The sequence below is a fragment of the Mrakia frigida genome, assembly GCF_051309035.1.
Source record: "Mrakia frigida strain ATCC 22029 unplaced genomic scaffold BDY24scaffold_44, whole genome shotgun sequence".
Taxonomy (NCBI): Eukaryota; Fungi; Basidiomycota; class Tremellomycetes; order Cystofilobasidiales; family Mrakiaceae; genus Mrakia; species Mrakia frigida.
In genome coordinates, this window is record NW_027481237.1 from 70,657 (window position 1) to 95,360 (window position 24,704).

Below are 24,704 nucleotides of genomic sequence, written 5' to 3' on the forward strand. Positions count from 1 at the left end.
GGAGGAGTTTAGAGTTCGAAGGCAGCCCTGAGAATTTTCAGTTTTCAAAAGTTTTTTTTTTCGGGGAGCGAGAGCGAGCAAAGGAGGAAGAACGAACGAACGAGAAAAGGAGAAAGCGAGACGCGTCGACTCGTCGAGTTGCATTCTTCTTTCCACTAGGACGAGAAGAGTCGGTTGAGAGAGCAGCATCGGGTGTTCGTCTAGAAGAAGAAAACCCCTAGTTCGAGGTCGGAGATGGATCGAGAAGAAAACAAAAAGAGAGACGCTGTTATGTACGTAGAGGTCAAGGGAACTTTTGGAGCCGACCTCGTCGACCTCCCTCCCGACGTCCTTCCCCACCTCTTCTACCACGTGAAAGCCTCCTCGTGATAAACCAGCTGGTCCGAATCCACTCCGTCCTTTCCTCCCAATCGAGCTTTGACGGCCTCCCTCGATACGTCGCCTGAAGAAGACAACAAACAACTCGGAAGAACGACCATCAACAACGAGCTCAACCAAAAAAAAGACTCAAAAAGTCGACTCACAAAGTCCACTGGGTCCGCAAGCACTCAGCGCAATGGTTCCCTCGGCGTACTGGATCCTTTCCTCGACATGAAGGGCGATGTCTGGTCGGCCATGTCGAACGTGGAGGGAAGCGAACGAAGTCGAGACGGGTTGGAAGAGGGAGCCGATTTCTGCGAGGGAGGAAGCGTGAAGCTCTGAGCGTTTCTCCTCGTCGAGGGAGAGGGTCTGTCGAGTCTCGCCGGTGTAGTAGATATTGAGGGTGAGGAAGTCGGAGGGGACGTCGCGAGGGAAGAGGTGTTGAAGTCGAAGGAGGTAAGGGATGAGGACGTCGCACGCTCCTTGGAAGGGACGAAATCAACCGAGAAAAGGAAAGACGCGTGAGTGGCAGAGTGGATGATAGTGGAACTAGTTTGGAAGATAAAGAGGAAAGGGAGAAGGAGGAACGAACGGGTTTGTCGAATCGCCCAAACGACGCTGATCCTCTCGACTCGGTAGCCAGGCTCGTTGACGCGTCTGGCGAGGTCAGCGAGATGAACGATGGTTGCTGAGATTCCTGAGCCCCCGGCAACGAGGATGACTGTAGAAAAAGAACGGTCGGAAGGTCAGCCGAACTGCTCGAGTGAAAAGGACGAGGCAGAAGAAGAAGAACCGCGACGAACCCGACTGGAATCCCTCCAATCTCACGCCCGCTCCGTACGGACCCTCTACGAGAAGCTTGATCTTCTTGACTGGGAAAGCGACTCCCTCCTTGTACTCGACCGCATCGCTCCCAGCGAGCTCCTCGGCGAGCCTCTTCGTGTAACCCGAGTAGCTCTTGAGGATGAGCTCGAACGAATGCTCGTTCTCGATCTCCGTTTCCTCGAACGTAGTGACCGAGGTGAGAGCAAGCTGCTTGTCCGAGTCCGACGATGATCCAGCGCTGGAGTGATCGGGGGAGGACATGTGAGAGGGCCAGGCGATGCTGAAAAAACGAAAGCAAGAGCTCGATTCAGACGCGTCGACGATCGGTCAAGAGAAAGAGAGCACACTCACGTGAAAGGGTGCGACTCGTAGATCTTGAATCCGGGAGTAGATATGAAGACGTAAGATCCTGGGCCTCCAGCTCGGAAGAGAGCAGGCCAAGAAGCGGAGGGAGTAAGGCGAAGACGAATGAAGTCGCCCGTTCCGACGAGGTATCCTTCGGCGGCGAGAGTTTGTTTCTTCGACGACGACTTTGTGAAGAGCCGACCAGCGAGGTTGAGGTAGAGCAGTCCGACGAATCTGAAGAATCGATCGGCGCTCCAGAGGGCGATGGCAGCCTGGGAGACGACGGGAAGAGAAAGAGGTTACGGATGCTCGAAACCCGTCTCTGGTAAGAACTTACGTAGATGTATTTGAGGTACTTGTAGTCGGGATCAATGTACCAGACGTGGTAGTAGCTCTGAAAACGAGGGGGAAGACGTCAGAAGGTGGAAGAGGTGAGGGAGAAGAATGAAAAGGGACTCACTCCGACGATCTGAGGTCGACAACAGTCGCGTCGAGCCGGTCAGCGTTGCGTCTGAAGATGGAGATACACAAACAGAGGCTTACATAGAATACGTTCGCGATGATCTGTAAAGATGAGTGAAGCGTCAGTCATCGAGATGGGGAGGAGGGGAGAGAAGAAAGGCGGAAGACTCACGTGTCCGATGAGAAACGCTTCGTACGAAAGCTCTCGTATCCTCCTCACCGAGCAAGCGACCAAAACGGCACATGCAGCAGTTCCTACACAGCCCCAGTTCCAGTCTAGAAATAGCACGGAGAAGCGGTAAAGAGGGAGAGACAGTCAGTTCTCAAGAGGACGGAAGGGTCGAGAGGTCGCAAAGAGTCGAGAAAGTGAAAACGAGGGGAAAAGAACCACAGAGCTGGAGAGTGAAGGAGACTAACAAGGTGAAGTGAACTGATAGATGATCTCCTCGTCGGAGTAGATCGCTTCCAAGACCGTCCAGGCTGTTTGGAAGCAAAGGGAAAATTCAGCGACAAGGGCCCCTCGAGAGCCAGGGTGAGAAAAGACTCACCAACGCTGTGGATGAAGACGTGGATGTAAACAATACGAGCGACCCATCGGTGGTAGATCTGCGAGAAGAGAAGCGATGAGAAGTCAGATGAGTGTGGAAGAAGGAGGGAAAGGGAAGAAGAGAACGACGACGACGACAGACCTGAAGCGTCGAGTAGCTCGCTCCGGTGAACCAAGCGATGGGACTGCAGGAGCAAGGAGACATCAGCCTTCGTCAAATGAAGGGAATGAGCAAAGAGGTAAGGATCTCACGAGTTTCGAGAAGCGAGGACGTAGACGAGCGGCGTCGCACCGAAAGCCAAAATCGCTGTTCGATCTGACGCGTATCGAGCGTAGGCTTCGAACTGATATCCGAGGTCCTGGTAGAGTAAGTTAGGCCTCGGGACGTCGTATGCAGCGACGATCATGATCAGGTTGGCTACCACGTAGGTTCCGACGAGAAGAGAGTGAACTGTGGGACGAAGAGGGGAAGCAAAGGGAGCCGACGCGAGTCAGCTATGTCTCGAAGTTCAGTCATTCCACGGCCAGCACGACGAGAAGGTTTGCTCACTCCGAGTAGGGATCTGGAAAGAGGTCCACCGGCCGAGAGCTCCATGAGCGCCGATGAAGGAGACGGGCTCGAGAGCTTTCGTTCCAAACGTGGAGGAGAGGAAGATGTTTTTGACGACGAAAGTTTGGAATTTTCGGAGGGGAGTGGGCAGTCTACCAGTGATGAGTCGATTGGTGATTTGCCGAAGGGCACCGACGAGGAGAATCAAGCCAACAGCTCCCCAGAGGACGAAGCTGAGCAGGAACAACGGAGGACGAAGGAGACGAGAATATCGTCAGTCGATGTTTTCGGCGCCGAGACCAGGACAGTAGGACGATGGAGGAGATCACAACTCACTTGAAGACATCGCTGACGTAAAAGCTCGACCACCTGAAGAATTCAAAGGAGGAGAAGTCAGTTTCAGTTCAGAAATCGCAACTCGAGCGCCTTCGTTGGTCGAGGCGTCGTCCAGCCGAGACGCGTTCTTGGTTCCCCTGCGACGCCCGGGACTGATCTTTCGAGATCTAGGAAGAGTAATGGGCTGTATGACTTACCAGTAAGCGACTGAAAGAAGACAGAACAAAGAGAAGGCGTCAGGTGAGCCCTCGTTCCGACGAACTCGATGCTGCCCTGCCCACGACCCTCTCTCCCTCTCCCTGGTTCACAGCGTGAGCTCTTCCACATCACAGCGATCTACTAACCATAGCAAGTAGCATACGAAGTCGCCATTTCAGGTCCGTAATAGTCCTGGAAGACAACGGTCGAAGGAGAAAAAGGATGAGTGTTCGCGTTGATGGAAAGGAAAGCAAAGAAACCTTTACGAACCTGATACTCGGACAGATCAAAGTCGATACCGAGAGATCCGAACATCTGAACAGCAGTCTCTCCATTGTAGATGACGTCGTAACCTCCCATCGTTGCTGGAGAAGAAGAAGAAGAAGGTGAGGGAGGGAGGGAGGAAGCGAGCAGAGACTGCACGAGATTCAAACACGCACGGGTAGAAAAAATGGCCCCGTTTCCAACGGCGAACAAGCAGAATAGATTCTGGTCTAGGCGCAGGCATGAAAGGAAGCACAGACGAATCAGATACATGCACGTCGAGAGCACGAGCGACGAGACGAATCAAGATCTGTTGCGGAGAAAGATGGGGAGAGCTGACCTCATGGAGATTTGCGCTTCTTTTCCGTTCTAGAGGTCCGTGTCTTCTGATGAGCGCTCTCTAGACAATCTTGAGCCATAGATGGGTCCTGTGGGGTTTCAAGAACGAGAGAAATTGATGAGCGGATAGCTTCGAAGGGAGATGAAGCACGAGAAAGAACGAACCTCGACGCGTCCTTCCTTCCCTCCGAAACCGGCGTTCTCAGCCGCCTCATGCATCTTCCAGCCAAGAAGGAGATGTCAGAAAATAGCTTCCTGTTCAGAAGTTCTCGTGGATCTGTTTGAAAGATCAGGAGAGAACCGAGATGTGGCGCGCGGACAAAGAAGGGGATCAGGGAGAGTCGTTGGTTGGAAAATTGGCGAGAAAGCCGACCGAAAAACTCACCTCCATCATCCCATCGACTCTCCCAATCATGCAGCTCTCTTTCCTCTCCCTCCTCGCGCTTTCCCTAGTCCCAAGCTGTCTCGCTAGACGAACGCTGAACTGGCAAAAATGTAAGGCAACCAGAGATCAGCTTCGTTCTTCTCGTTCAACTGGACCAATCGCAGTCTCGAACTCACCTTCTCTTCTTCCCTCCCAACCCAGATGGATCCCAGATCCTCCAGCACCTTCAACGAGCAGATGGTCCAACAACTTCAGCCTTCGTGTTCAACGCCCAAAACGCAGACAAGACCCTCGTCCCTCTCTTCAAGAAATTCAAGCACGTCAACACTTCCATCTTCGCTCCCACCAACGCCGCTTTCCTCTCCTACATCACCGAGTCTGGAGGGAACATGTCCGACCCAAAGCAGCAGTCTACGAAGGAGTTCAAGCAGAAATGGAACGATCAGTTTACGTACTTCTGTGAGTCCCTTCGTCCGGACGACGCGAGCGAATCAGAATCGAACTGACCTGAGAATCCTCCTGGTCGGTTCGGTTCTTGAAGTCATCAACGGAACCTTCCTCACGACGGATCTGGTAGTCGGAGAGACCGTCCTCGTCGACACCTACAAGAAGTCGCCGGCAGGAGACTGGCCTCTCCAGTTTGCGATCGACTTCACAAGCAGGAAAACGTCCCTCGGATTTTTTACATCCCCCTGGAAATGGCGAGATTAATGTGATATCCTAAATGAGCCCCATACACTATCCGGTTTCGAGTTTTGCAAGAAATCAACCCTCCTTGCACGAAATCAACCCTCCTCCTGCACGAATTCAACCCTCCTTCGTCTTCGACCTTCCCGAGCTCCTTCCCTTCCGACGCCCATCTTTCCTTCTCGGATTTTTCGTAGAGTACAACGTGTGTCCAGACGTCTTCATCGCCGTATCGATTCGAGGAGGGGATAGATTTTCAAAGGGGAAGAAGAAAGCTGAGCGCTGAGCTCCGACCTCCTCCTTCCTCCGTCTAGGTCTCCCACGCCCTCAAGAAGGGGGAAGGAGGCTGTTTTGACTCTACTTATACTCAAACTCGATTCAAACGAACAGAAATAGTTTGATGAGACTTCACCCCTCGGCGACACTTTCGGACCCTCGACCAGAGGGAGGAGCGACGCGCCTTTCTCCTCTCCTCTCCCATCGCTCCGCTTCCTCCCCTCAGTGCGAAATCGTACATACAGCAATGCAGAGAGCAAGCAAAAACACCGATATATACTGGATTCCCACTCTCAAACAATTTTGAAGCGAACAGAGGCTCCTGAAGGACTTTGGCAGAATCTGATGGGCGAGAGCGGATTCTGACGGGCGAGAGCGGATTCTGACGGGCAGAGCAGAAGGAGACTCGACTCGACGCTTTTCCCCTCTATATTCCAACCAACATCTGACTCTTTGCTCGGTCATAGGAGCTCATTGTGTACTTCTATCTGACTCGCTCGCTCTCGAGGCAGTTTTTTCGTCCTCCGACGGATTTTGACCGCTCTGAACCGATTTTGACCGCATCGAGCTCAACTTCGAGCCCTTCCTCTCTCTCCTTACCTCAACCCTCCACCATCTCCCCATCTCGAAAATAATTACGACCTCCCTTCCAACCTACCAGAGCCCCTCTTCCACTTTCTTTCCGCTTCCTCACTATTGCGATTCCAGTCTCAGCATCACCCATCTCTCCGTTCACTTCGTCCTCCACGCTTTCGACTCGGATTCGCTCTCGACGGTAAGGGTCGAGAAGGACTTCAGTTGTACGGTGTTCAGTTGTGGGAGAGGAGTTTGAGTGCGAGACGAGAGGAACGTGATGAGCTCCTCGACTTCCAACTTGGAGACCATGCTGCTTGGAGAGGGGAGGGTGGTTGAAGCTTAAGGGAGGAAGGAGAGAGAGCTCGAAAGGACGAGCTCGACATTTCGTCCCTTCCGACGCTTCGACGCTAATGGGATCCCCGTATTTTCGTGCTGACCTCTTCCAACGAGAGAAAGGGTACGCATACACCTCGAAACAACAACGAGCTGGTCAGATAGTCGAAGAATTTACCAATCAATTTGAGGGCTCGTCTCGCGGGTTCCCGAATCCACCGAATCGCGACATCTGCTGAGGAGGGAGAGGAGGGAGAGGTTGTAATAGTATAAAAAGGGAAATCCCTGGGAAGGAAGGAGAGAGTTGAGCTCGTTCGTTCGTTCATCTCGTTCGTCGAAAGAAGAAAGAAGAGCAACGTCGGTTTCGAAGATGGTCGTCGGCAGCGGGAGAGCTGAGATCGATTTCTGCTGAAGAGAGAGAGGAGAGGGAAGTGGTAGTAGAGAAGGAAGAGATCCGCTGAAGAAGGAAGGAAGGAGAGTGTCGAGCTCGTTCTCTCGTTCGAAGAAGAAAAAAACAGCAGCGTCGATTTCGAGATCGCGGTCGAGAGCGGGAGAGTCAAGGTCGGTTCCTGAGAGGAAGGCAGTAGTATTAGGGAGGAGGAAGAGGTAGAAGAGTGTCTTTGAGAGGGAAGGAAGGAGAGAGATGAGCTCGTTCGTGTTGGTTGCTCGTTTCGAGAAGAAGAAAGAAGAGGAATGATGATGGTCGTCGTCGGAGGGAAGCGAAGTTTCAGTTTGCTGTCAGTGAACGAAAAGAGGGAGGTGGTGGTTGAGAGGAGAGAGGAGAGAAAGGGGAAGAAACGCTCAAAGGGAAGGAAGGAGAGGGAAGGAGCTCATTCTTTCGAGAGTGAAAACGAGAAGAAGAGAGGGAGAGAGGACGGAAGCGGATGAGCTCGTCGTGATCTCCTCGTTCAGAGCTTCCGCCCCATACCCTTAAAAGTATAGAACGGGTCTCTTCTATAGAAAGAGAACTCTCAACCTCCTTCCCTCTTCTCTCTTTTTGGAGCATGGTTGTGTGTTCATCTCGTCCTCGTACAAAAGGAAAGGCGGTGATCTCACGCGACTCGACCGGCCGAGTTTTTGCTCCCTTCCCTCTCTTTCTATAGACTTGGGGGGTGAAAAGTTGAAAAAAGCTGAACGGTGGGTTTGAACCAGCTGCTGTGAGGAGGGAGGGGAGGGGGAGGAGGAGGAGGCCCTATCCACTAGGATAAAAAGAAATAAAATTTAAAATCCTCGAGGAGTGGTCGATTATCGCCAACTCGACGTACAACGGGACCGTGTATGCTGCTCCTGGTGAGTCTTGCTCGAGATCTCTGGGTGGAAGGAAGCAGGAGAGGATCAGATCTTGAAGACTGACTCGATCTTTCGTCTCCTCTCCGTCGCGTCGCAAAACTTACCTCAGGATCGTCCGGAAACATCACTCTTCCTGGTGAGTCTCCTTCCCTCTAATATTTACGCTTAAAAGGGTTCAAAAGTATCAGCTGACTCCTCCCACTCTCTTCTCGTGGACTCTCTCGGTTCGACAAAGACTTCGACGTTCGTCTTCCTCTCCCCTCCCTCCCTCCTTTCGAACCCAACCCTGACCCTCTCACCTCCTCCAGATCCCAAGCTGGACCACCGCCCAAGCCATCAACTTCTGGCCTATCCAACCCAAGTCCTTAACCGAAACCCTCCCTCTCCTCAACATCACCGTTTGGGGAAGCGTTCAGAAAGCTCTCCCTTCCCTTCGCACTCTCGATAAGGAACGAGGTTAGTTCTCGTTCTCTCCCCTTTCATTTCTGTCCACTCGAGAAACTCACCAGCTCTTCTCTTCCAGACTTCACATTCTTCCTCCCTCCCAACTCCGCCCTCCTCACCGCTCTCTCCCTCCCCTCCGACGGTCTCTCAGACTTCATCAACGCCCACCTCGTCCAGAACGAACGCATCTTACTCACCAACAACACCAAGTCGTACACGACCGTCGGAGGAGGAAGCCTGCAGGGAAACAAGAAGTGGATCAGCGTCGAAGGAGGACGGAACGCGACGGTTTTGGAGAGGGACTTGTTGACGACGGGAGGGTTGATTCAGGTTCGTCTTAGAGCTGATGGAAGAACAAATCGGAGACGGAGACTGACCTTCTCGACGGTTGTGGGTTTCTGCAGCTCATCGATCGATCCCTCTACGTCTTCCCGAACGAGACGAGTGCTGTCGAACTCGGAGCGACGAGAAGAAGGGAGCTTTGAGCTCAAGTTCGACTCGTTCGTTCCCGACGGTAAGGGTCGTTGCTGGGTTCGTGAAGGGAATAGAAAGGGCTGGTGTGATGAGGAGTACATCCAGATTGGAAGTAGAACGATCAGATCATCTCGTGGAGATCTTAGCGACTGCCGAAAGAAGAGAGGGAAGGAACTTGACGTTGAGCTCGACCCAAACCCATGCCATCTTGAAGCTCTCGAAAGTCGACGAGAGCTGAGCTTGATTTCTGATTCGATGGGTCCAGAGGGAATGTTGGGACGTGCTGAATCCGATGCAGGTAGTTCCGTAGAGAAAAGTAACGGTGAAGGGGAGATCTGAAGGGAAGGGATGGAGGGAGGGAGGAAGGAGAGGGCGAGCGAGGATCGAGTTCCGAAGTTGGTTGCCCTTCCTTGATGCTGCTTCTAGCGAGGAGTGAAGTTGGGTCATAGAAGAGGAAGGTGACTTGCAAAGATTGTGAGGTGAAGGAGTCCTTCGAGAACGATGCTGATGGTTGAGGGAGGGTAGAGGAGGGTCGAAGCGAGTCGCCTGAAATCGACGAAGCCTCGACGGGCTCGGTAGGATTGTCTCAGTCTTTCTCGTTCTCCCCATACAAAAAGTAGGGCAAGAGAACCATGCTCTCAAAGTCCAAAGCAAACCAAAAAGCAAAACTAAAGAAAAAGAAAGCAAATCCGAACGCGTTTTCCCTCCTCCCTCCTTCCCCCGCCTCTCCCTCTCTCCTTTCACCCTAGCTCCCGCCCAATTTCCACTTCCCCAACCGCTCCCCCAACATCCTCACACTCCTATCAATCTGTCCTCTAATCCTCCCTCTCTCCTCATCGCTCACCAACGGCGCTCCGCCGGTCCCGCTGCCTCTCAGGATCTCATCGAGCTTGGTTGGCGAGTCGGAGAGGGCATTGAAGGAGAGGGTTTGACCGTTTGGTAAAGGGATAGGGATAACGAGGTCGAAGGAGGAGGGGGAGGTGGGGTGGGTGCGGGAGAAGGAAGGGAGGGAGGAGGAGGAGGAGGTGGATTGGGAGGTGGAGGAAGGGTTGGAGGAAGGGAGGGAGGGGTGGATTTGGATTGTTGAGATGCGGCCCTGTGATATTTGAAAGGAGAAGGAGTGGGACAAGGAGCGGTGTGAGCTTAGAACGAACGGAAGAGGAAGAGGGAGGAAGAGAGAGAGCCGAGCAGTTCGACGCGTCGAAATCGAACCAAACTCTCAAAGGAAAACGTACCTTCCCCTTCTTCCCAGCACTCAAAACCTGCACCTCCTTCCCCTTCCCCTTTCCCTCCAACCTCCTCATCTCCTCCTCCTCGTCCAACAACTTCTCCTCCTCCTCTTCACTCCCACTCCCGCTCCCTTCCCCTTCCTCATCCTCGTCCTCTGCTCCTCCGTACCCATCAATAATCAACGGACTCCCATTCGTACTCATCGCAATCGACTCGTTCCTCCTCGGTCTCCTGTACCCGTTCGCGTTCGTGAGCAGAGGAGTAGAGGGCAAGTGAGGGTTGAACTTGAACGTTGACGTTGACGGGGCTGAGATGGTTGAAGCAGAAGCTGTGAGTTTAGAGGAGGAGGATTTGGGTTTGTTGACTTTGGAGGAGTGGGAGGAGGGACCGGCGGGCGTGGAGGTGGATCGTTGGGTGGCGTCTGTGTAGGGGTTTTTACGAGCTGGAAACGAAGAAGAAGAAGGGAGTCGAAGGGAGGAGAGGTGTGAGCTCTTTGGATCGATCGAGTCGAGAACGAAGAGAAGAAAAGGTAGGGATATGGACGAACCTGATTTGGGCATCCTAGATTCCTTCTCCTGAGTCAGAGAGAGGGAGGAGGCTGTTGTGGGCCGTTTCCTGGAGTGGGAAACAAAAGGGAGAGAAGAGGAAAAGAAAGCAAGATGGCGAGAGAGGAAGGGAGGTCAGCGCGTCATTCCCTCTCTCGACTGGGGGAAGAGGAACGTGTTGAAAGTTGGTGGGAGGAGCCGAGAGACTATAGAGCACGTGTAGGAGTCTGATAGGGATGAAGTAGAGCTTCAAAGAGGGCGAAGGAAGTTGAGCTGAGCTCGTTTGCGAGCTCGTGTTGACCTCCTCTCTCCCTTCCTCCCTTCCTCCTCCCTCTCTCCTCCCTTCTCCCCTCTTCTCCCCGCAACCCACCCACACCACCACCACCCGAACAGAAAAAGAAACAGAAAAAACAAAACAAAAACAAGCCCAACTCACCTCTTTGCTCCTCCTCCTCCTGCTCCCAGACCCCGTTCTCCTTCACCTTTCTTCGCTCCCTCCTGCTGCTCCTCCTCCTCCAACCTCCCTCTCGTCAACCCATCCATCACCCCTCTGATCCCTCCACTCCATCTATCCCCAATTTCTTTAACGGTCATGCGTCGCATTTCTAACGGGATTCGCTGGATCGCTGTTTCCTGACGGGTCAGGAAGGAGGAGAGCAACGAGGCGTGGATGGACGTGATGGTTTCTAGGCGGGAAGCCACTGTGAATAGAAGGAGGAAAGGAGAAGGAGAAGAGACGAGATGAGAAGAAGAAGAAGAATAAGGATTTAGGAAGGAGGTTTGAGTTGGGAGGAAAGAAAGGGAAACGAAGAGGAGAAGGGAGGGAAAAGGGAAGGAAGGGAGGGGGAGCTCACCTTCGAGATCAAAGTTGTCAATCGTATCCTGTTTCGTAGCGGCGGACATCTTGACTTTGCGTTTGGATGTGCCGTTCGAAGGTGGTGGAGGGGTGGACATCGTTGGTGAGGTATCAAAAGAGAGAGCTGAAGAGAGGGAAGGAAAGGAGGGAAGGAGGGAAGGGTGTCGGCGTTGGAAGGTCAAAACAAGAGCGAGCGAGAAAGTCAAGGTCGATTTGGACGCGTCGTTTTTTCTGTCTTTCTTTTTTGCGTGAGGAAAATTGGGAAGAGCGATCTCTTGCGAAGCGGCGAGAAGTGGATGCAAAAAAAATGCTGGTCGAGGTTTTGGTTCATCAAAGGGTTCGTGTTCGGTGTTGAGCTCGCTCTCTCGCTCCCTTCCCTTCCTTCGTCTCTCCCCACTCTCTACTCTTTCCCCTTCTCATCGCTACACCCCAAACCCACCCAACCCTCCCTAACCCTTTCCCTCTTATCCCTAAACCAGTCTCCTGTACCAACTCTTCCCCTTTCCCTCCTCCTCCCCTGCCTTCTCTTCCTTCTTCCCACCCTCCTCCTTCTCCCCCTCCTGCTGCTGCTGCTGCTGCTGCGCCCCTGGCAAGAACGACACCTGCTTCCCTCCTCGTTCCCTCTCCAACCTCATCTCCTCCTCCAACTGAGCAAAGTACGCATCCCTCGCAGCCGTAGCTCGCTCCATCTTGTCCGCGTCTTCCGAACGGTGGTTCTTGGGACCTGCGATCAGGTACGCGAAATCTTCGTAGAAGTACCGCCAGGTCCAGTAGCTGCGCGGAAAGGAGCGGGAGCGGAAGCGGAAGCAAAAAGAGGGGTGAGGTTAGTAGAGGGAAAGCGAGAGAGAGAGAGAGAGAGAGAGGAAAAGGAGAAGGAGGAGATGGGAAGGAAGGAAGAGCTCACAGAATAATGAAAGCGATCATCCATTCGGGCAGCCCTCGAGCGAGATATTTCTCGAAAGCGCTTCGTTTTCGTTTAGGAGCGTCGTCGCTAGCGGAGGCGTTCAGAAGAGGGTTCGGTGGAGGAGAAGAAGAGGAGGAAGAAGAAGAAGGTGAAGGTGGTGGGACGGCTGGAGCTGGCGTCGGGGTCGGGGCAGGGTGGGCTGGTCGTGGACGGGTTATGGGTTCGATGACTGCGTAGGATCGGGTGGAGGGGGAGGTCTAAGTGCGGGATAGAACGAAAGAAGGGAGTCAGAAGGGAGGAGGGGAGGGGAGGGGAGGAGGAAGAGGAGAGAGAGAGCGACCGACGATGGAGGAGGAAGAAGAAGGGAGGAGACGTCGAGCTGGCAGCGAAGCAGTCGAGGACGTGAGGATTCTACGAGCGAGGAAAGGGGTGGTGGTCCTCTTGAGGAGGAGATGGCTGAGTGGGGAGATGGTCATGCTTGTTGAGCAAAAATAGAGGGAGGGTCGTCGTTGCAGGGAAGGAAGGCAAACGACTTTTCCGGTGAGCTTCGTCCTTTCCTTTCCTTCCTTCCTGCTTCTCTAATTTCCCTCCCAACGCCGACAACCGATTATGCTAGGACGACTCAGATTTGGGATCGGCTCTCATACGAGCGTAGGATTGATTCGATCAACGCCGATATATCGACTCTCGAAGCGATCAACCTCTGAGCTCGTCGAGCCTTCGAGCTCGAGCTCAACCTCCTCCTCCTCCTCCTCCCTTCCTTCTTCCCTCTCCTCGGTTTCTTCTTCCTCCCCCCAATCACTGCCGCCACCTATACCTTCCCAAAACCCTCTCCTCACCACTCATCCACTTCCCTCCTCGCCAAGCCATCTACGTCAACTCCCCGTTCCTCTCGTCTTTCAACATCCAAATTATGGGCAACCATGCCCCCTCCTTAGCGGCCTTGAAATGGCGAAGAACACTCGACTTCAGCTTCACAGTGCTGTAAGTACATCCCATCGTATCCTCAAAGGCCTGATGTAGACACTACGAGCTCGATCTGACTTCAAAGCTTTCTTCTTTCAGACGCCCATTCATCGAAAGCGAAGCCTTCGCCTCTCATCCACCGACCGGACCCTCAACGATCGTGCTGGACTCGCTCGGAAGATATCAGAGGTTGTTCGTCAGCTCGGCATGGAACTGGCTATCACGGGAGCCATATCGACGAGGACGGACGTTGATAGATCGAATTTGGCGTTGGGACTGGTCGTGAGCTCCAGCTCTTCTCCTCCCCTTTCTTCTCGTTGATGCCAGATTTCTCACGAATCGCTCTCCTTTTCTTCCTTCAGCCAAAAGATGGGACTCAAGACTCGATTACTACGTCTCAACTCGTAGGGCTGGTGGAGCCTCTGCGGTCTGTTGGTCTGAAGGTCGCTCTGGTGGGAGAAGGAGACCACAGCACGCGTTCGTCCCGTCAGTTCTCCGACTTCCCTCTCTCGCTGACCTGACCTGACCTTTTGATGCATCTTTTCCCATCAGTCAACATCACGTCTTCATTATCTGGAAACTCGACCTTCAAGACGGTTGCCTTCCTTTCGTGAGTGAGCTCTGAATCCCACGCGCCGCGGATCGTCTTGACGTCCCGTTCTTTCTCTCCTTGCAGCATTCCGAGCACCTCTGCCCTGCTCATCAACTCTCTGATAGCATCGTACACGGCTCTCTCACCCAACATTCTCGTCCCTCTCATCCGAGCAGTCACTGCTATCGGACCCGGTCCAGAGTCCGTCTCTTTTCTCTCTTCGAGCTCGTCCGGACCTGCAGCGCCTCTGATCTCGCTTCCCTTGTTCCTTTCCTCCTCTCTGCTTAGATTCATGCATGCCGAATCTCATCGGACGAGGAACCTCTGCCTGCTCTGCATCGCCTACCTCCAATCCCTCTCCACTCCTCTCCTCCCCAATCTCCAGTCCACGGACCTCATCGCTAAAACCCAACCTCCCTCCTCTCGAACCTTGCTTCCCGTTCGTCTCGACCACCCTCACGAAATGGTCAATACCCCTTTCGTACCCGTCGGACTCGCTCGTTCTCTCCAAGAGAAACTGGGATGGAAGGAGGACCAGAAGTTCGTGGAGGAGTGGACGTTCGGAAAGGAATCCCCGCCGCTGAAGGATCTTGTTCGAGGGTTTTACTTGCTCTACGGAGGAAGTATACCCTCTATGTTCAACTGGACGTCCGGAGTGGTGTCGGTACAGGACGGTGGGTTGAAGGACAGAAGCAAAACGGAGGGTCACGAAAAATGGGAGCGTTCGAGCTCGGTCGTTCTGCATCCTTTCCTCCGGAGATTCGTGAGTCCGGACCTTCTATTGATTTGAGTTCATGCTAAACCGCTCCCGCTTTTCCTTCTTTTTTTTTTCTCTCTCTCAGAACCTCGCACAGAAGACGGAGGACACGGAACTGAACGCGGTGTTCCTTCGCTGTTTGGAGGACGACCTCCTTCAACCAGACACTCCGCCTCTCGAAGATTTCCTTTTCCCACCGAAACCTCCTTCGCCTATTAAGCCTCTCCCATCCAATCAACCTCGTTCGGTCTCTCCTCGTTCTCCTCGCCGTCCAGTCCCTCCCCAATTCCTCCTGAAACGACCTGCTCCTCCTCCTCCTCCTCTTCGACTCTCGTCTCCTATTCCTTCCCCTCCGCCACCGAGGCAGGCTCGCAAGGGAACTCCCGCCCCCGAGTTCAAAGCAATTGATCTCTTCGCTCTCTCCAAACAGGTAGGCATCAGCTCTCTCTCGATCGATCGATCCGAGCAGCTTCGTTCGACTTTTGAGGACGCGTCTCGATCTCTTCCTGGCTTTGCCTGATCCTCTCTCTTCTCCCCTCTTTTTTACAGCCCGGGTCTACCCCAACTTCATCTTCTGCCTCTAAACCTGTTCGACCTCAACGCTTCGAAGTGACCTGTTCGTTCCGTTGCCCTCTCCCTTCGACTCTCTTCCTCGCCGATCAGCGCTGACTTCGTTTTCTTTCTCCCTTGCAGTCGAGAACCTCCACTCCTCCTTCGACGCTCCAACGCTCACTCGATTCCTCCAAGCAGTTGGTGTGACTCTCCTCAAGAAGCCCATAGTAACGACTTTGCAAAGTGGAGCGATGGTGGGAAAGGCCTGGAGGTTGACCGAGGAAGAGATGAGGGCGATGAAGAGCATGGATGGGAGGATTGTTTACGGGGTGAGTTTGGGGAGCCTTTGAGCGTTTTTGAGATCCTGGGGAGACGTTGCTGACTCTGCTGACTTTTTGCTCTTCACCAATCGTGATCCCCTCTGGCAGCTGCCACTCCGCGTTGAGGTGAGTCGATCGTTCTCCTCTCGTTCGACAGACGCGTCTCGACGGAGCTGACTTTTTCGTTTCGTCCGTCTTTTGCGTTTGAACAAGGTCAAACCGAGCTTGTGAGGTTATAGTTACTGGTGTTTGCTATTCTCAGAGGGAAATGCACGGATCCACCGACTGCTCTGCCTCTCGCAGCGAAAGAACGAACGAAAACAAAGCTCGGTCTCGTCTCGTTCCTCCTCGTCCGTCTGTCTTCTGCCCATCTTTCCCTCTCCCCTTCCCCGCAACCCATTCTTTTCGAGCCTGTTCGAGCGAGTCCATCGACCATACGAAAGAAGATAAGAAACGGAGAAACCCCCAAAAAAGCGATAAACTAGCGGCGAATAAGAGCGAGAGGGAGGTAAGAGCTACAGGAGAAAAGGAACGACGAGCGATCGATTGGGGTATGATAAATCTATAAATTTGGGGGGTTGGCTCAGTAAGGATGAGTTTTACCGAGTGAGGGACACAATAAAGGAGAACCGGGGATGCGAAGAAAGAAGGACGGAGGAAGCAAACGAAAAGAAAACGGGGACGAGAAACGAGGAAAGACTGAGTAGGAATTCTAGGTTTGTTCAAAGCACTACCCTCCGAGCTTTCTTCTGCTTCTCCTGGAACTCGATGCTGTGAAAGGAAGAACGAACGAGGGACGAAGGGTCAGAAAGGCGAGAGGAAGACGCGTCGTTGGAACGAAGGGAGAAGCGAGACTCACTAGGCGTATCCAGCTCCTCCGGCGAGGGTAAGGACGATTCCGAGCATGTTGGTTGGCTGTAAGTTAGTGACGAGGAGAAAAGAAGGTAAGTTTGGGACAGAAAGGAGGAGGGACTGAGGGGAAGGAAGACGAACGTTGATCGAAAGATCGAAGATGATCACTGCTAGCACGATGGTGAGGACTTGCTTCACGTTGGCTGTGAAATCGGAAGGAATCACAGGTTAGTTGAGCGTGTAGAAGAAAAGAGGAGCGAGGAAAGAGAAGAAGACGAACCAGCAACAGCTGCGAAACAGAAACGAAAAAACAACGCGCCGACAAGGGTCAGCAAACCTCGTCTTCGACCGCACGAAACCCACCAACGAAAGGAAATGCACTCACTCATAGTCAACGCACTCGTCTTCTTATTCGCCGTAAAGCTCACCACGTTCAACCCGAACGCAATGACCCCGTTCACGAACAATCCAAACGCCTTCCACCCGGTCATCTCCCTCGCTCCGTACCTCCTCACCCTCTCCAACTCCCCACTCCACCAGCCGTACATGACACACTGGATGAACGCCAGCGGACTCATCCTCATCAAGAGGTCGAGAGGGTGAAGCTTGAGGCGACCTCCTCCTCCGGTTTGGATGAGGTTGGTGACGACGGTTTTGAGGGAGGCGAGACCTGTTCCGAGGAGGGTGAGGATGAGACCCCAGGCGGTGAAGTTGTAGTCTCCATAGGTACTGTGGGAAGGCAAAGGGGAAGGAGAGAGAGAGGTGTGAGTTCGAAGTCGAGGGAGGGAAACGACGACGAGAACGAGAACTCACGCAAATCCAACTCCAGCGATCACTGGAAGCAACGAAAGGACCTTCATCCCACTGAACTTGGCTCGAAGGAAGATGACGGATATCAGGATGGTGAAGAGAGGGGTGGCGGCTCGGACGACTTGATGGAACTGAGAAGGAAACGAGACGACGCGGTTCAGTTTCGGTTCGTTTCGAACGAACGAGCTCGATGGTTGAGGTTGAGACTGAGCATGGGTGTGGGAGAAGAGAACAGAGGTAGGTGGACGTACAGGAACGGTGACGAGCTGTAACGAAAGGTTGGAAACGGCGATGTTGATGGTGTAGAGAACCGAGAAGAGAGCGAGGACGAGGTTGTCGCGAGAGGTAAGGTGAGCTGGGGTCTGTTCGATTCGACGAAGCAAATCCATAACCGAAACGGATGAAGGGAGGGAGGAAGGAGAGGAAAGGAAAAGAAGGTAAACGTGGTGAGCTCTCGTCTTCGCGTCGGTCGTCACCCTCGTTCGTCGTCCTTCACAAGATGAACGGGAAACTCACGAACGATCCTCTCTCCAACGCGACGTAGCACCCCGCACAACCACTCAGAGCATGCAATCCCGTCAACGTCTAGCGTGAAACGAAAAGAAGGGAGATCAGTTTTCGGAGTTCTCGAGCTAGCTCGTGAAGAGAGAGAGAGAAACCAAGAAGGAGGGTTGGGTTGAGCTTCTCCTCGCCCGAACCGAACCTTATCCCCTGCCCTTCGTCGTCCTTCTCCAGCGATCCCTCCCTCCGAAACCGGTTTCCTTCGATGCTAAGGTGTATGCGAGATGGTCGGACTCACGTAGGGAAAGGGAAAGCTGACGAGGACGATCTTGTTGAACAAGGTCAAGCCTAGATTGAAGAAGAAGTAGAGACCCAGCCAGTACGCTTCCGAGTCCTTGAACTCCTTCTTCCCTCCTGCTGGCGTGGTTGCTGCTGTGTTGCTGTTGGTGAGAGGATGGTAAGAAGGACCTTGTTGGAAGGAAGAGTCCTTCTCTCGAGGGAACTGAGCGATATCGGCGTCGAGATCTCCGGGTGTTCGAGGAGCGTTGAAGGCTTGACGAGAGGTTGGGATCTTGAGAGGAGCTTGAGCTGAAGCTGAAGCGGAAGCAGCCTTTTCGTTGTTGTGGGAGGAGGATCTGTTGAGAGTGGTGGTAGTACTGGGGTGGGAGTGACCGTCCTTGTCTTCTTGATCTTGAGCTTCGGTGGTTGAACCTTCAGGGAAGAGCATGCCCAGATTCGACGAGCTCCCTCCTCCTCCTCCTGCTGGTGATGTTGGAGGAAGATAGCGACCTCCTTCTGTGCGTGGTGAACGAGGTGGAGCTGAAGGGGATGTTGAGGAGGATGGATCGTTCATGGAGGTGTATCTGTCCCAGGTGGAGGAGGAGAGGTGAGATGGATCGTGGGAGGAGGAGGAGGAGGAGGTCGAAAGGTGCGCGTCTGGAGGAGTGTACGGTGGACTGGAAGGTCGAGAGTTCTGTTTCGGGAGAGTTCGTTGAGGATCGTAGGTCGAGGGCATGAGAATCTATACAATCGATCAAAAGAGAGAAGCAGAAAAGTCAGTTCTGGTCGCAAAGTTGAGCCCTGAAGCTCAAGAAGGAAGGAGAGCGAGATGCGACCTTTGTCTCACCGCTCGTCAGCTTCGAGCTCTCCAACAAGAGGAAAGGAACTCACATCGAAACGATTCTAACTGAGATCTAGAAGAGTATCTCAAGAGCTAGAAGGCGAGCTCGAAAGAACGAGTGCTGCTGTTGAAGGGACGGAGAGAGAGGTCCGGGAGATGGAGGGAGAGCCGAAGAAGGTCAAGGTCGAAGGAAGGAGAGTTTGAAGAGGAGCTTTGAGCTCGCCTTTCTCGCTGGGAGGGAAGGGAGGCGTGAAAAGGCTCGAAGGGAGGAAGGACAAGAAGGAAGAGAGAAAGTTGAGTTTGGGGAGGTTGAAGCAGTAGTTGAGAGGTAAAGAGGGAAACGAGGAGCCGAAAAAGAAGAGGCCAGGGGGAGGAGAGGGAGGGAGGGAGGGAGGCTGCGACCCCGCCTTCGCAGTCTCGAGCTTGTTCCAAGAGCGAGAACACAGATAAGCAAAAAAAAAGATGTGAGGGAGAGGGGGCAGGAGGAAGGGGGTATATCGAAAGGACCTCGAAGGTTTCAGTCGGAGAAGGACGTGTGGATCGAGTCGAAGGTCGACCTCTTCCCGCGTCTTTCCTTTCTCGACGCGTCGTCGTCGTCGCCCTTTTGCCCGCTCGAGACGACAGACACGAAGCAAACGAGAACCGACTTGTGTGAAGAGACACGTGTCTCGGAACCAGCAGAGGCTGAAGTTGCGGCAACGGAGCCCACTGCAGATCTCAGAAACACGAGCTGGACGTGAAGTCCGTCCAGACGCGCGCTTCAGCCCTCGCTCACACTTCTCATTCTTCACTCGATCACGAAAGCAAGCGTCTCATTCGATCCTTGCTCTCTTCTGGATCCTCTCGTCCTCGTGGTGGCCATTTGACTCGTCTCGAGGATGCGGCATCGCTACTGGGAAGCTCGAAGTTGAGGACGTTCCTCCCTCCTTCGCGTGAGTGACGGCGTAGGCCTGCAGGTCGGCCGAGGGGATGAACATAGAGCAGGTCAGTCGTGTTTCTGTCCACGTCTTGGAGCATTGAGAAAGGAGGAACGAGGACTCACGTCCTGAGGAGCTCTAGTTTGACCGTTCTGAGTCGACGAGCAAGATTGAGGCAGAAGAAGTGAAGGCGCGGGTTGTAGAGATGACATCGCTTCTGGTGGTGGAGTTTTGCTTCGTTCGAGGTAGTAGGCGAGTGAAGGATGAGTGTGGATGTTGGTGATGAAAGAGGAGAGGAAAGCGCTGAAGGAGGGAGGGAGGGAGAGAGGGAGGAGTCGAAGTTGAGCTCGAGCAGTCGAAAAAGGCAGAAGGGCATGAACGTACTCGTTCTCGGTCTGAACCTTCTCTAAACGAGCGAGAGCTTCATTGAGGGTTGCGAGGTTGGCTTCCTTGGTCTAGGGAAGGAGAGGGAGGGCAAGGGAGGAGGAGATGGGAGGTGAGCTCGAAGGAAAGGAAGGCGAGCTCCCAAGGGGCCGGAGACGGAGAACGTGGGCTCACAGCGTTGACCTCGTCGTACTTGAATCTGAGTTCTACGAACCTGGGCAGGTGGAGATGGGAGGAGAGTCAGTTTGGTGAGAAGGGGAGGTAGGACGGGAAAGCGTGAGCTCACTTGTCTTTGTACTTGTTCGAGAGCTCTCCCAGTTCAGCAGCGGGCTGCAAACGAACAGACACGAGAGAGTCAGCTCGTATTCGAGAGAGCATACTGAACAAGCTACACTGACCTTGAGCGCCTTCTTTCCTCCTCTACTTCCCTTCCCTGCTGTTCCTCCTCCTCTGCCTCCTCCCCTCCCTTTCCCTTTCCCTCCTCTCGTCGCACTCGGAGACCCAGAGGAAGCTCCTTCTTCAACAGCACCTTCAACAGAATCCACAGCTGCTTTGACTGATGGTTTCTTCTTCCGAGGTTTCGGTGCCGGAGCGGGAGGAGGAGGAAGTTGAGCTTGTTCGACGGGAGGAGGAGGAGGAGGAGGGAGGAAGGAGGACGAAGGCGTGGGTGGTTCGGGATTCGAGGAAGTAGGAGTATCGTCTCCGAGCTGAGTTAGAGGGGAAGGGGATGGAGAGAAGGACAGGTTGCGAGGGGCCATGTCGAGTCGGATTTTTCTCCTGAGGAGTTGAGGGGAAGGAGGGTTGTGGTTGTTTGAGGTTGTGAGCTCCTACGCTTGAAGTCGATTGAGCTTTGGTTCCTCCTCCCTTCCCTCAAGCGTGACTTCAGAAACAAAAAGATAAAACTCTACAAGTGAGATCGTCCACCTTGAAAGTGAGTCCCCATCAATCACGAAAAAATATCCTCCGCTCATCGCCGTCGGAATCGTTACAGACCTGACCTCCGTTTTCGAACTCTCACTCAACAGACCTTCAACAACGACGACCTCCCTCCTTCTCTCCTCTCTCCTTCTTCCTCTCTCTCCCACTCGATATACCCCTTCTCTCTCTCTCTATGAAATCCCTTCGACGTTCTCTCGGCGACAAGAACAAGGATTCCTCCTCGCATGGATCTCCTTCCTCCTCTACAGCTTCTCCGACGTTCCCAGCTGGATTCGTCCCTTCTCTCTCGAAACCATCCTCCTCGATAGCTCCTCCAAAGAAGGTCATTCGAGCTAAAGAATCGCATTCGTCAACGAGATCCCCTCAGGAGCTTCCTTTCGCCAAAGGGGATTTCTTCTACGTCGTAGGGGAGAGGGAGGATGGCAGGGGAGGCATGTATTATGAGGCTCTCAGTGAGTGTCCTTTCTTCTTTCCCTGATCTTTTGGGGGTCTGTTCGAGGCTCTATCAGCTCAGATAAATTCTCCGGCGAGTCCAGGGGATGCGTATATAGGTGGATGGTCTGCCCGAGCGAACCTGGGAGTCGGATGGAGCCGTATAGATCGAACAAAGAGGGAAGGAAGGAAACGAAGCTGACCTCTCGCTTTCCCTTTCTTCTCCTCCTTCTCTTCCTCCCAGACACCATCTCCAACGCGCGAGGTCTCGTCCCCAAAGCCAAGTTCGAAGAGTTCGGTCGAGGAGGTTCAGCAGGAGCTAGTAAATCGGACAACGGACGTAGTACAAGGTCAGTCCTGGGAGCCGAGGGAGGATGAGGACGAGGTCGCGAGAGAACCCCAGAATCTCATCTCGTTTTGTCTTGTCTTACTTTGGAACAGTCCGACGAGGTCAACTCCTCCCATGCCGAATACAGCTCGTTCAGTACCATCTACCACCAACGGCAAACCTGCAGCGAGCAAACCTCCAGCTCCGTCAGTCCACGCTCTCTCTCCTCTTTCTGCTCTTCGACCCTTTCGAGCGTGTCTCAATTGAGAGCGAGACGAAAGCTCATCTCCTCGACGATTTTTTGCTGCAGTCTCTACGCCATCGTGCAGTACGACTTCGACGCTGAACGACCGGACGAGCTTCAGGCCAAAGCTGGAGAGCCTATCATCGTTATCGCTCAGTCGAATCACGAATGGTGAGCTCGCTTCTCCGCCTTCCTTCTCTCTCTCCTCGCTCTCTTCTGACCCCCTCGGCTTCGACTTTCAGGTTCGTCGCAAAGCCTATAGGACGTCTCGGCGGTCCAGGTCTCATCCCAGTCTCGTTCGTCGAGATTCGAGATCCAACAACAGGTCGACCGGTCGAGAACGTCGCTGAGCTCCTTCGAGCAGGAGGGATCCCTCGAGTCGATGAATGGAAGCAGAAGACGGCAGACTACAAGGCAGCATCGATCCCTCTCGGTCGATTCGAGTTCACCAATAGCTCAGGAGTCGTCGATTCGCCGTTTGCAAAGTCGTCAGGAGGACAGCTTCAGGACCAGCAGTCGCGGGCCCTCGAGCAGCAGCAGTTCCAACCTCAACAGCAGCAGCAGTCTTCCTATCAGCAGCAGCAACAACCCCGTCATCAACAGCAGTCATCGTCGGACTACAACAACACTCCGTCAGGTCTCCCTTCCTCTCAACAATCCTCCACCTCCTCCGGAACTCGTCCAAACGATGCAGAGGAGGAACAGCCGGAACCCTTCACCCTCCTTCCTCCTGGAACCTTCACCTCCGCCTCAGTCGTCTCCTTCCATCAAGAAGCCGATCAGTACTGGTTCCGAATTCACGCCATCTTCCTCCCCGAGGACGCTCAGAACCCTGCGATGCGCCTCACCATCTTCCGACTCTACGAGGACTTCTACCACTTCCAAATTTCCCTCCTCGACGCGTTCCCAGCCGAAGCAGGCCGAGCTTTGGACGGAGGAGCCGATTCCCCTGGAGGAGACACCCCCGAGAGGATCCTTCCCTACATGCCTGGACCGCTCGACTTCATCGACGACGCGATCACCAACACGCGTCGAGAGGACCTGGACGTTTACATCCGTTTCCTCATCGGTCTGCATCGTCGCAACGCCGGCTACATCCTCTCGCACGAGTTGGTCAGGAGGTTCTTCTCGTTGGGAACTGGAGATACCAAGGTCGTCTTCGCTAGGAGTGATGCGGAGAGGCAGCTTCTGGACGAGCAGTCGTCGCCGCCGCTGGAGGACCCTCTCGCCGCCCTTTCGCTTTCGGAGCAAGGAGAGGAGGACGATCGATATGAGCCGTCTCTGGATCAGTCGAGGGATTCGAGAGGACAGTCGTACTACTCCAATGGAGGAGGAAACCAGCAGCAGCAGCAGCATCAACAGCAGCAGTACCCGACCTCGAACTCGAACGGAGGAGGTTCATCTCGTGGTCCCTCTCCTCTTCCTCGGATAGACACAACCCTTCGGGGCCCTCCCCAGTCCAACAGCAACAACCCCAACTCCTCCAACACCAACGAATCTCCTCGTCCAGGATCCGACAACGCTTCCGGTCTCGCCACCTCCTCCTCCTGGGGATCCAACGCAGCCGGAGGAATGCTCAGTCACAACACCATGTCCCCTCTCACCTCCACAGCCAACAACAACCCTCCTCCTCCTATACCCCGTTCCACGTCCAACAACACCGGAGGAGGAGGAGGTTCGGCAGCGTACAAGAAGATCAAGATCTTCGACCGAGCAACGGACGATCTCATTGCGATTCGAGTGCCGCCGAACGTGTCGTTCGAGCAGCTGATGGAGAAGGTGCAGGATCGGGTGGGTGGAGGAAGGAGGAAGCTGAGGTACAGGGACAGTACGAGTGCGGCATTTAGGGATGTGGCGGGAGACGATGATTTGGAGGAGTGGATGGAGACGGTGGAGAAGCTGGTGCTGTGAGTTTGAATCTTCGCTTCTTCTCTTCTCGTCGACTCATGGCATCACCTCGAATATTTTTCGGCTCGCTGACCTCTTCCCTTACTTCGCTCTTTACAGCTACGCCGAATAATTACCTCGCCCCGCCCGCTTCCTCTCCTCTCTCTTCGACGCATCGCCTCAGCTCTCGATTTCTGGACTTCTTCTTCTTGGCTTCTTGGTCCTTCCTACTCTAGTCTACCTTCGAACTTTGTTACGATCTCCTCCTCCGGCTCCACGTCTTCACTTTGCGATTTCTCTCTCTCTGTCTTGGTCCTTCCCCTACGAGCCTGTTCGTTTTTGGGTCTTTGGTTTTCTTTCGTTCCTTCGCTTTTCGTCTCCCTCTATCTCTTTATTCTCTTCTACGTTTGAAACTTCCATCCTTACCCATCGTTCTCGCCACCATGTTACCTCGGTCTCTCTCCTGCTCTCTTGATTTCTTTTGACGTCTCGATGCTCTTTCTGACGCGTCCTCTCGAAAACGAAAGGCGTTGCGAGCGCAAGGCGCAGATATATACAAACATACATACATACGATAAGAACTGGCTCCGACATCAACGGTGAGACCAGTTCATCGTGAGGTTCAGGGACGTGAGAGCAGAGCTGCGACGAAGTACATCAGGGAAGGAAGGACGCTGAACGACGAGGGTCAGCGAGACATTCTTCTCGCGAAGGCTCAAGACGAGATGGATGGAACTCACCTTAACGGATATATATATTTGAGGAGGAGCCAGAGGACAACGTAAAGCAGAAGAGGAGCCAGCACCGAGACTCCGTCAAGTCGCGTCGAAGACTTTCACCGTGATCACTCCGCCTTCCTCGACACCGCTCTCACATA

General features: G+C 53.8%; 9 protein-coding genes across 9 annotated transcripts; 5 read left to right on the plus strand and 4 right to left on the minus strand.

Annotated features, from left to right (window-relative positions):
• Window positions 1-174: 174 nt before the first annotated feature.
• BDY24DRAFT_403159 (ferric reductase family protein) lies at window positions 175-4,054 on the minus strand. The gene is made up of 18 exons (XM_076642330.1): window positions 3,894-4,054; window positions 3,770-3,815; window positions 3,623-3,632; window positions 3,426-3,458; window positions 3,090-3,322; window positions 2,792-2,990; window positions 2,682-2,724; window positions 2,541-2,598; window positions 2,410-2,472; window positions 2,165-2,268; window positions 2,074-2,094; window positions 1,991-1,999; window positions 1,868-1,924; window positions 1,537-1,802; window positions 1,164-1,465; window positions 953-1,081; window positions 525-842; window positions 175-442 (listed from the first exon to the last, which is right to left on the minus strand). The coding sequence occupies exons 1-18, from the start codon at window positions 3,981-3,983 to the stop codon at window positions 345-347; spliced, it is 2,079 nt and encodes a 692-aa protein (XP_076492626.1). The 5' UTR covers window positions 3,984-4,054; the 3' UTR covers window positions 175-344.
• Window positions 4,055-4,617: 563 nt separating this feature from the next.
• BDY24DRAFT_403161 (uncharacterized protein) lies at window positions 4,618-5,349 on the plus strand. The gene is made up of 3 exons (XM_076642331.1): window positions 4,618-4,721; window positions 4,813-5,070; window positions 5,153-5,349. The coding sequence occupies exons 1-3, from the start codon at window positions 4,640-4,642 to the stop codon at window positions 5,320-5,322; spliced, it is 510 nt and encodes a 169-aa protein (XP_076492627.1). The 5' UTR covers window positions 4,618-4,639; the 3' UTR covers window positions 5,323-5,349.
• Window positions 5,350-6,097: 748 nt separating this feature from the next.
• Window positions 6,098-6,780, plus strand: BDY24DRAFT_403164 (uncharacterized protein). Its single transcript, XM_076642332.1, has one exon. It carries the CDS (start codon window positions 6,561-6,563, stop codon window positions 6,720-6,722), a length of 162 nt encoding a protein of 53 aa, XP_076492628.1. The 5' UTR covers window positions 6,098-6,560; the 3' UTR covers window positions 6,723-6,780.
• Window positions 6,781-7,643: 863 nt separating this feature from the next.
• BDY24DRAFT_436950 (uncharacterized protein) lies at window positions 7,644-9,195 on the plus strand. Its single transcript, XM_076644244.1, has 5 exons — window positions 7,644-7,773; window positions 7,883-7,909; window positions 8,082-8,229; window positions 8,297-8,547; window positions 8,622-9,195. The coding sequence occupies exons 1-5, from the start codon at window positions 7,762-7,764 to the stop codon at window positions 8,700-8,702; spliced, it is 519 nt and encodes a 172-aa protein (XP_076492629.1). The 5' UTR covers window positions 7,644-7,761; the 3' UTR covers window positions 8,703-9,195.
• Window positions 9,196-9,307: 112 nt separating this feature from the next.
• BDY24DRAFT_403172 (borealin N-terminal domain-containing protein) lies at window positions 9,308-11,489 on the minus strand. Its single transcript, XM_076642333.1, has 5 exons — window positions 11,321-11,489; window positions 10,903-11,167; window positions 10,469-10,536; window positions 9,927-10,363; window positions 9,308-9,787 (listed from the first exon to the last, which is right to left on the minus strand). Exons 1-5 carry the CDS (start codon window positions 11,418-11,420, stop codon window positions 9,437-9,439), a joined length of 1,221 nt encoding a protein of 406 aa, XP_076492630.1. The 5' UTR covers window positions 11,421-11,489; the 3' UTR covers window positions 9,308-9,436.
• A 1,249-nt stretch (window positions 11,490-12,738) lies between these two features.
• Window positions 12,739-15,738, plus strand: BDY24DRAFT_444873 (uncharacterized protein). Its single transcript, XM_076644885.1, has 11 exons — window positions 12,739-13,210; window positions 13,292-13,474; window positions 13,555-13,669; window positions 13,745-13,802; window positions 13,869-13,985; window positions 14,073-14,547; window positions 14,627-14,971; window positions 15,091-15,157; window positions 15,235-15,422; window positions 15,522-15,539; window positions 15,627-15,738. The coding sequence occupies exons 1-11, from the start codon at window positions 12,836-12,838 to the stop codon at window positions 15,642-15,644; spliced, it is 1,959 nt and encodes a 652-aa protein (XP_076492631.1). The 5' UTR covers window positions 12,739-12,835; the 3' UTR covers window positions 15,645-15,738.
• Window positions 15,739-15,827: 89 nt separating this feature from the next.
• BDY24DRAFT_403180 (triose-phosphate transporter family-domain-containing protein) lies at window positions 15,828-18,336 on the minus strand. Its single transcript, XM_076642334.1, has 9 exons — window positions 17,875-18,336; window positions 17,592-17,660; window positions 17,327-17,437; window positions 17,079-17,206; window positions 16,651-16,994; window positions 16,546-16,554; window positions 16,407-16,468; window positions 16,273-16,328; window positions 15,828-16,184 (listed from the first exon to the last, which is right to left on the minus strand). Exons 1-9 carry the CDS (start codon window positions 18,301-18,303, stop codon window positions 16,136-16,138), a joined length of 1,257 nt encoding a protein of 418 aa, XP_076492632.1. The 5' UTR covers window positions 18,304-18,336; the 3' UTR covers window positions 15,828-16,135.
• Window positions 18,337-19,459: 1,123 nt separating this feature from the next.
• Window positions 19,460-20,817, minus strand: BDY24DRAFT_403182 (uncharacterized protein). The gene is made up of 6 exons (XM_076642335.1): window positions 20,396-20,817; window positions 20,284-20,327; window positions 20,172-20,211; window positions 19,998-20,068; window positions 19,739-19,916; window positions 19,460-19,646 (listed from the first exon to the last, which is right to left on the minus strand). The coding sequence occupies exons 1-6, from the start codon at window positions 20,753-20,755 to the stop codon at window positions 19,509-19,511; spliced, it is 831 nt and encodes a 276-aa protein (XP_076492633.1). The 5' UTR covers window positions 20,756-20,817; the 3' UTR covers window positions 19,460-19,508.
• Window positions 20,818-21,369: 552 nt separating this feature from the next.
• On the plus strand, window positions 21,370-23,960 carry BEM1 (phosphatidylinositol-3-phosphate-binding protein BEM1; the record flags this gene model as incomplete). Its single annotated transcript, XM_076638199.1, has 6 exons — window positions 21,370-21,388; window positions 21,613-21,718; window positions 21,810-21,902; window positions 22,007-22,111; window positions 22,183-23,847; window positions 23,948-23,960. The coding sequence occupies 6 exons, from the start codon at window positions 21,370-21,372 to the stop codon at window positions 23,958-23,960; spliced, it is 2,001 nt and encodes a 666-aa protein (XP_076492634.1).
• Window positions 23,961-24,704: the final 744 nt, after the last annotated feature.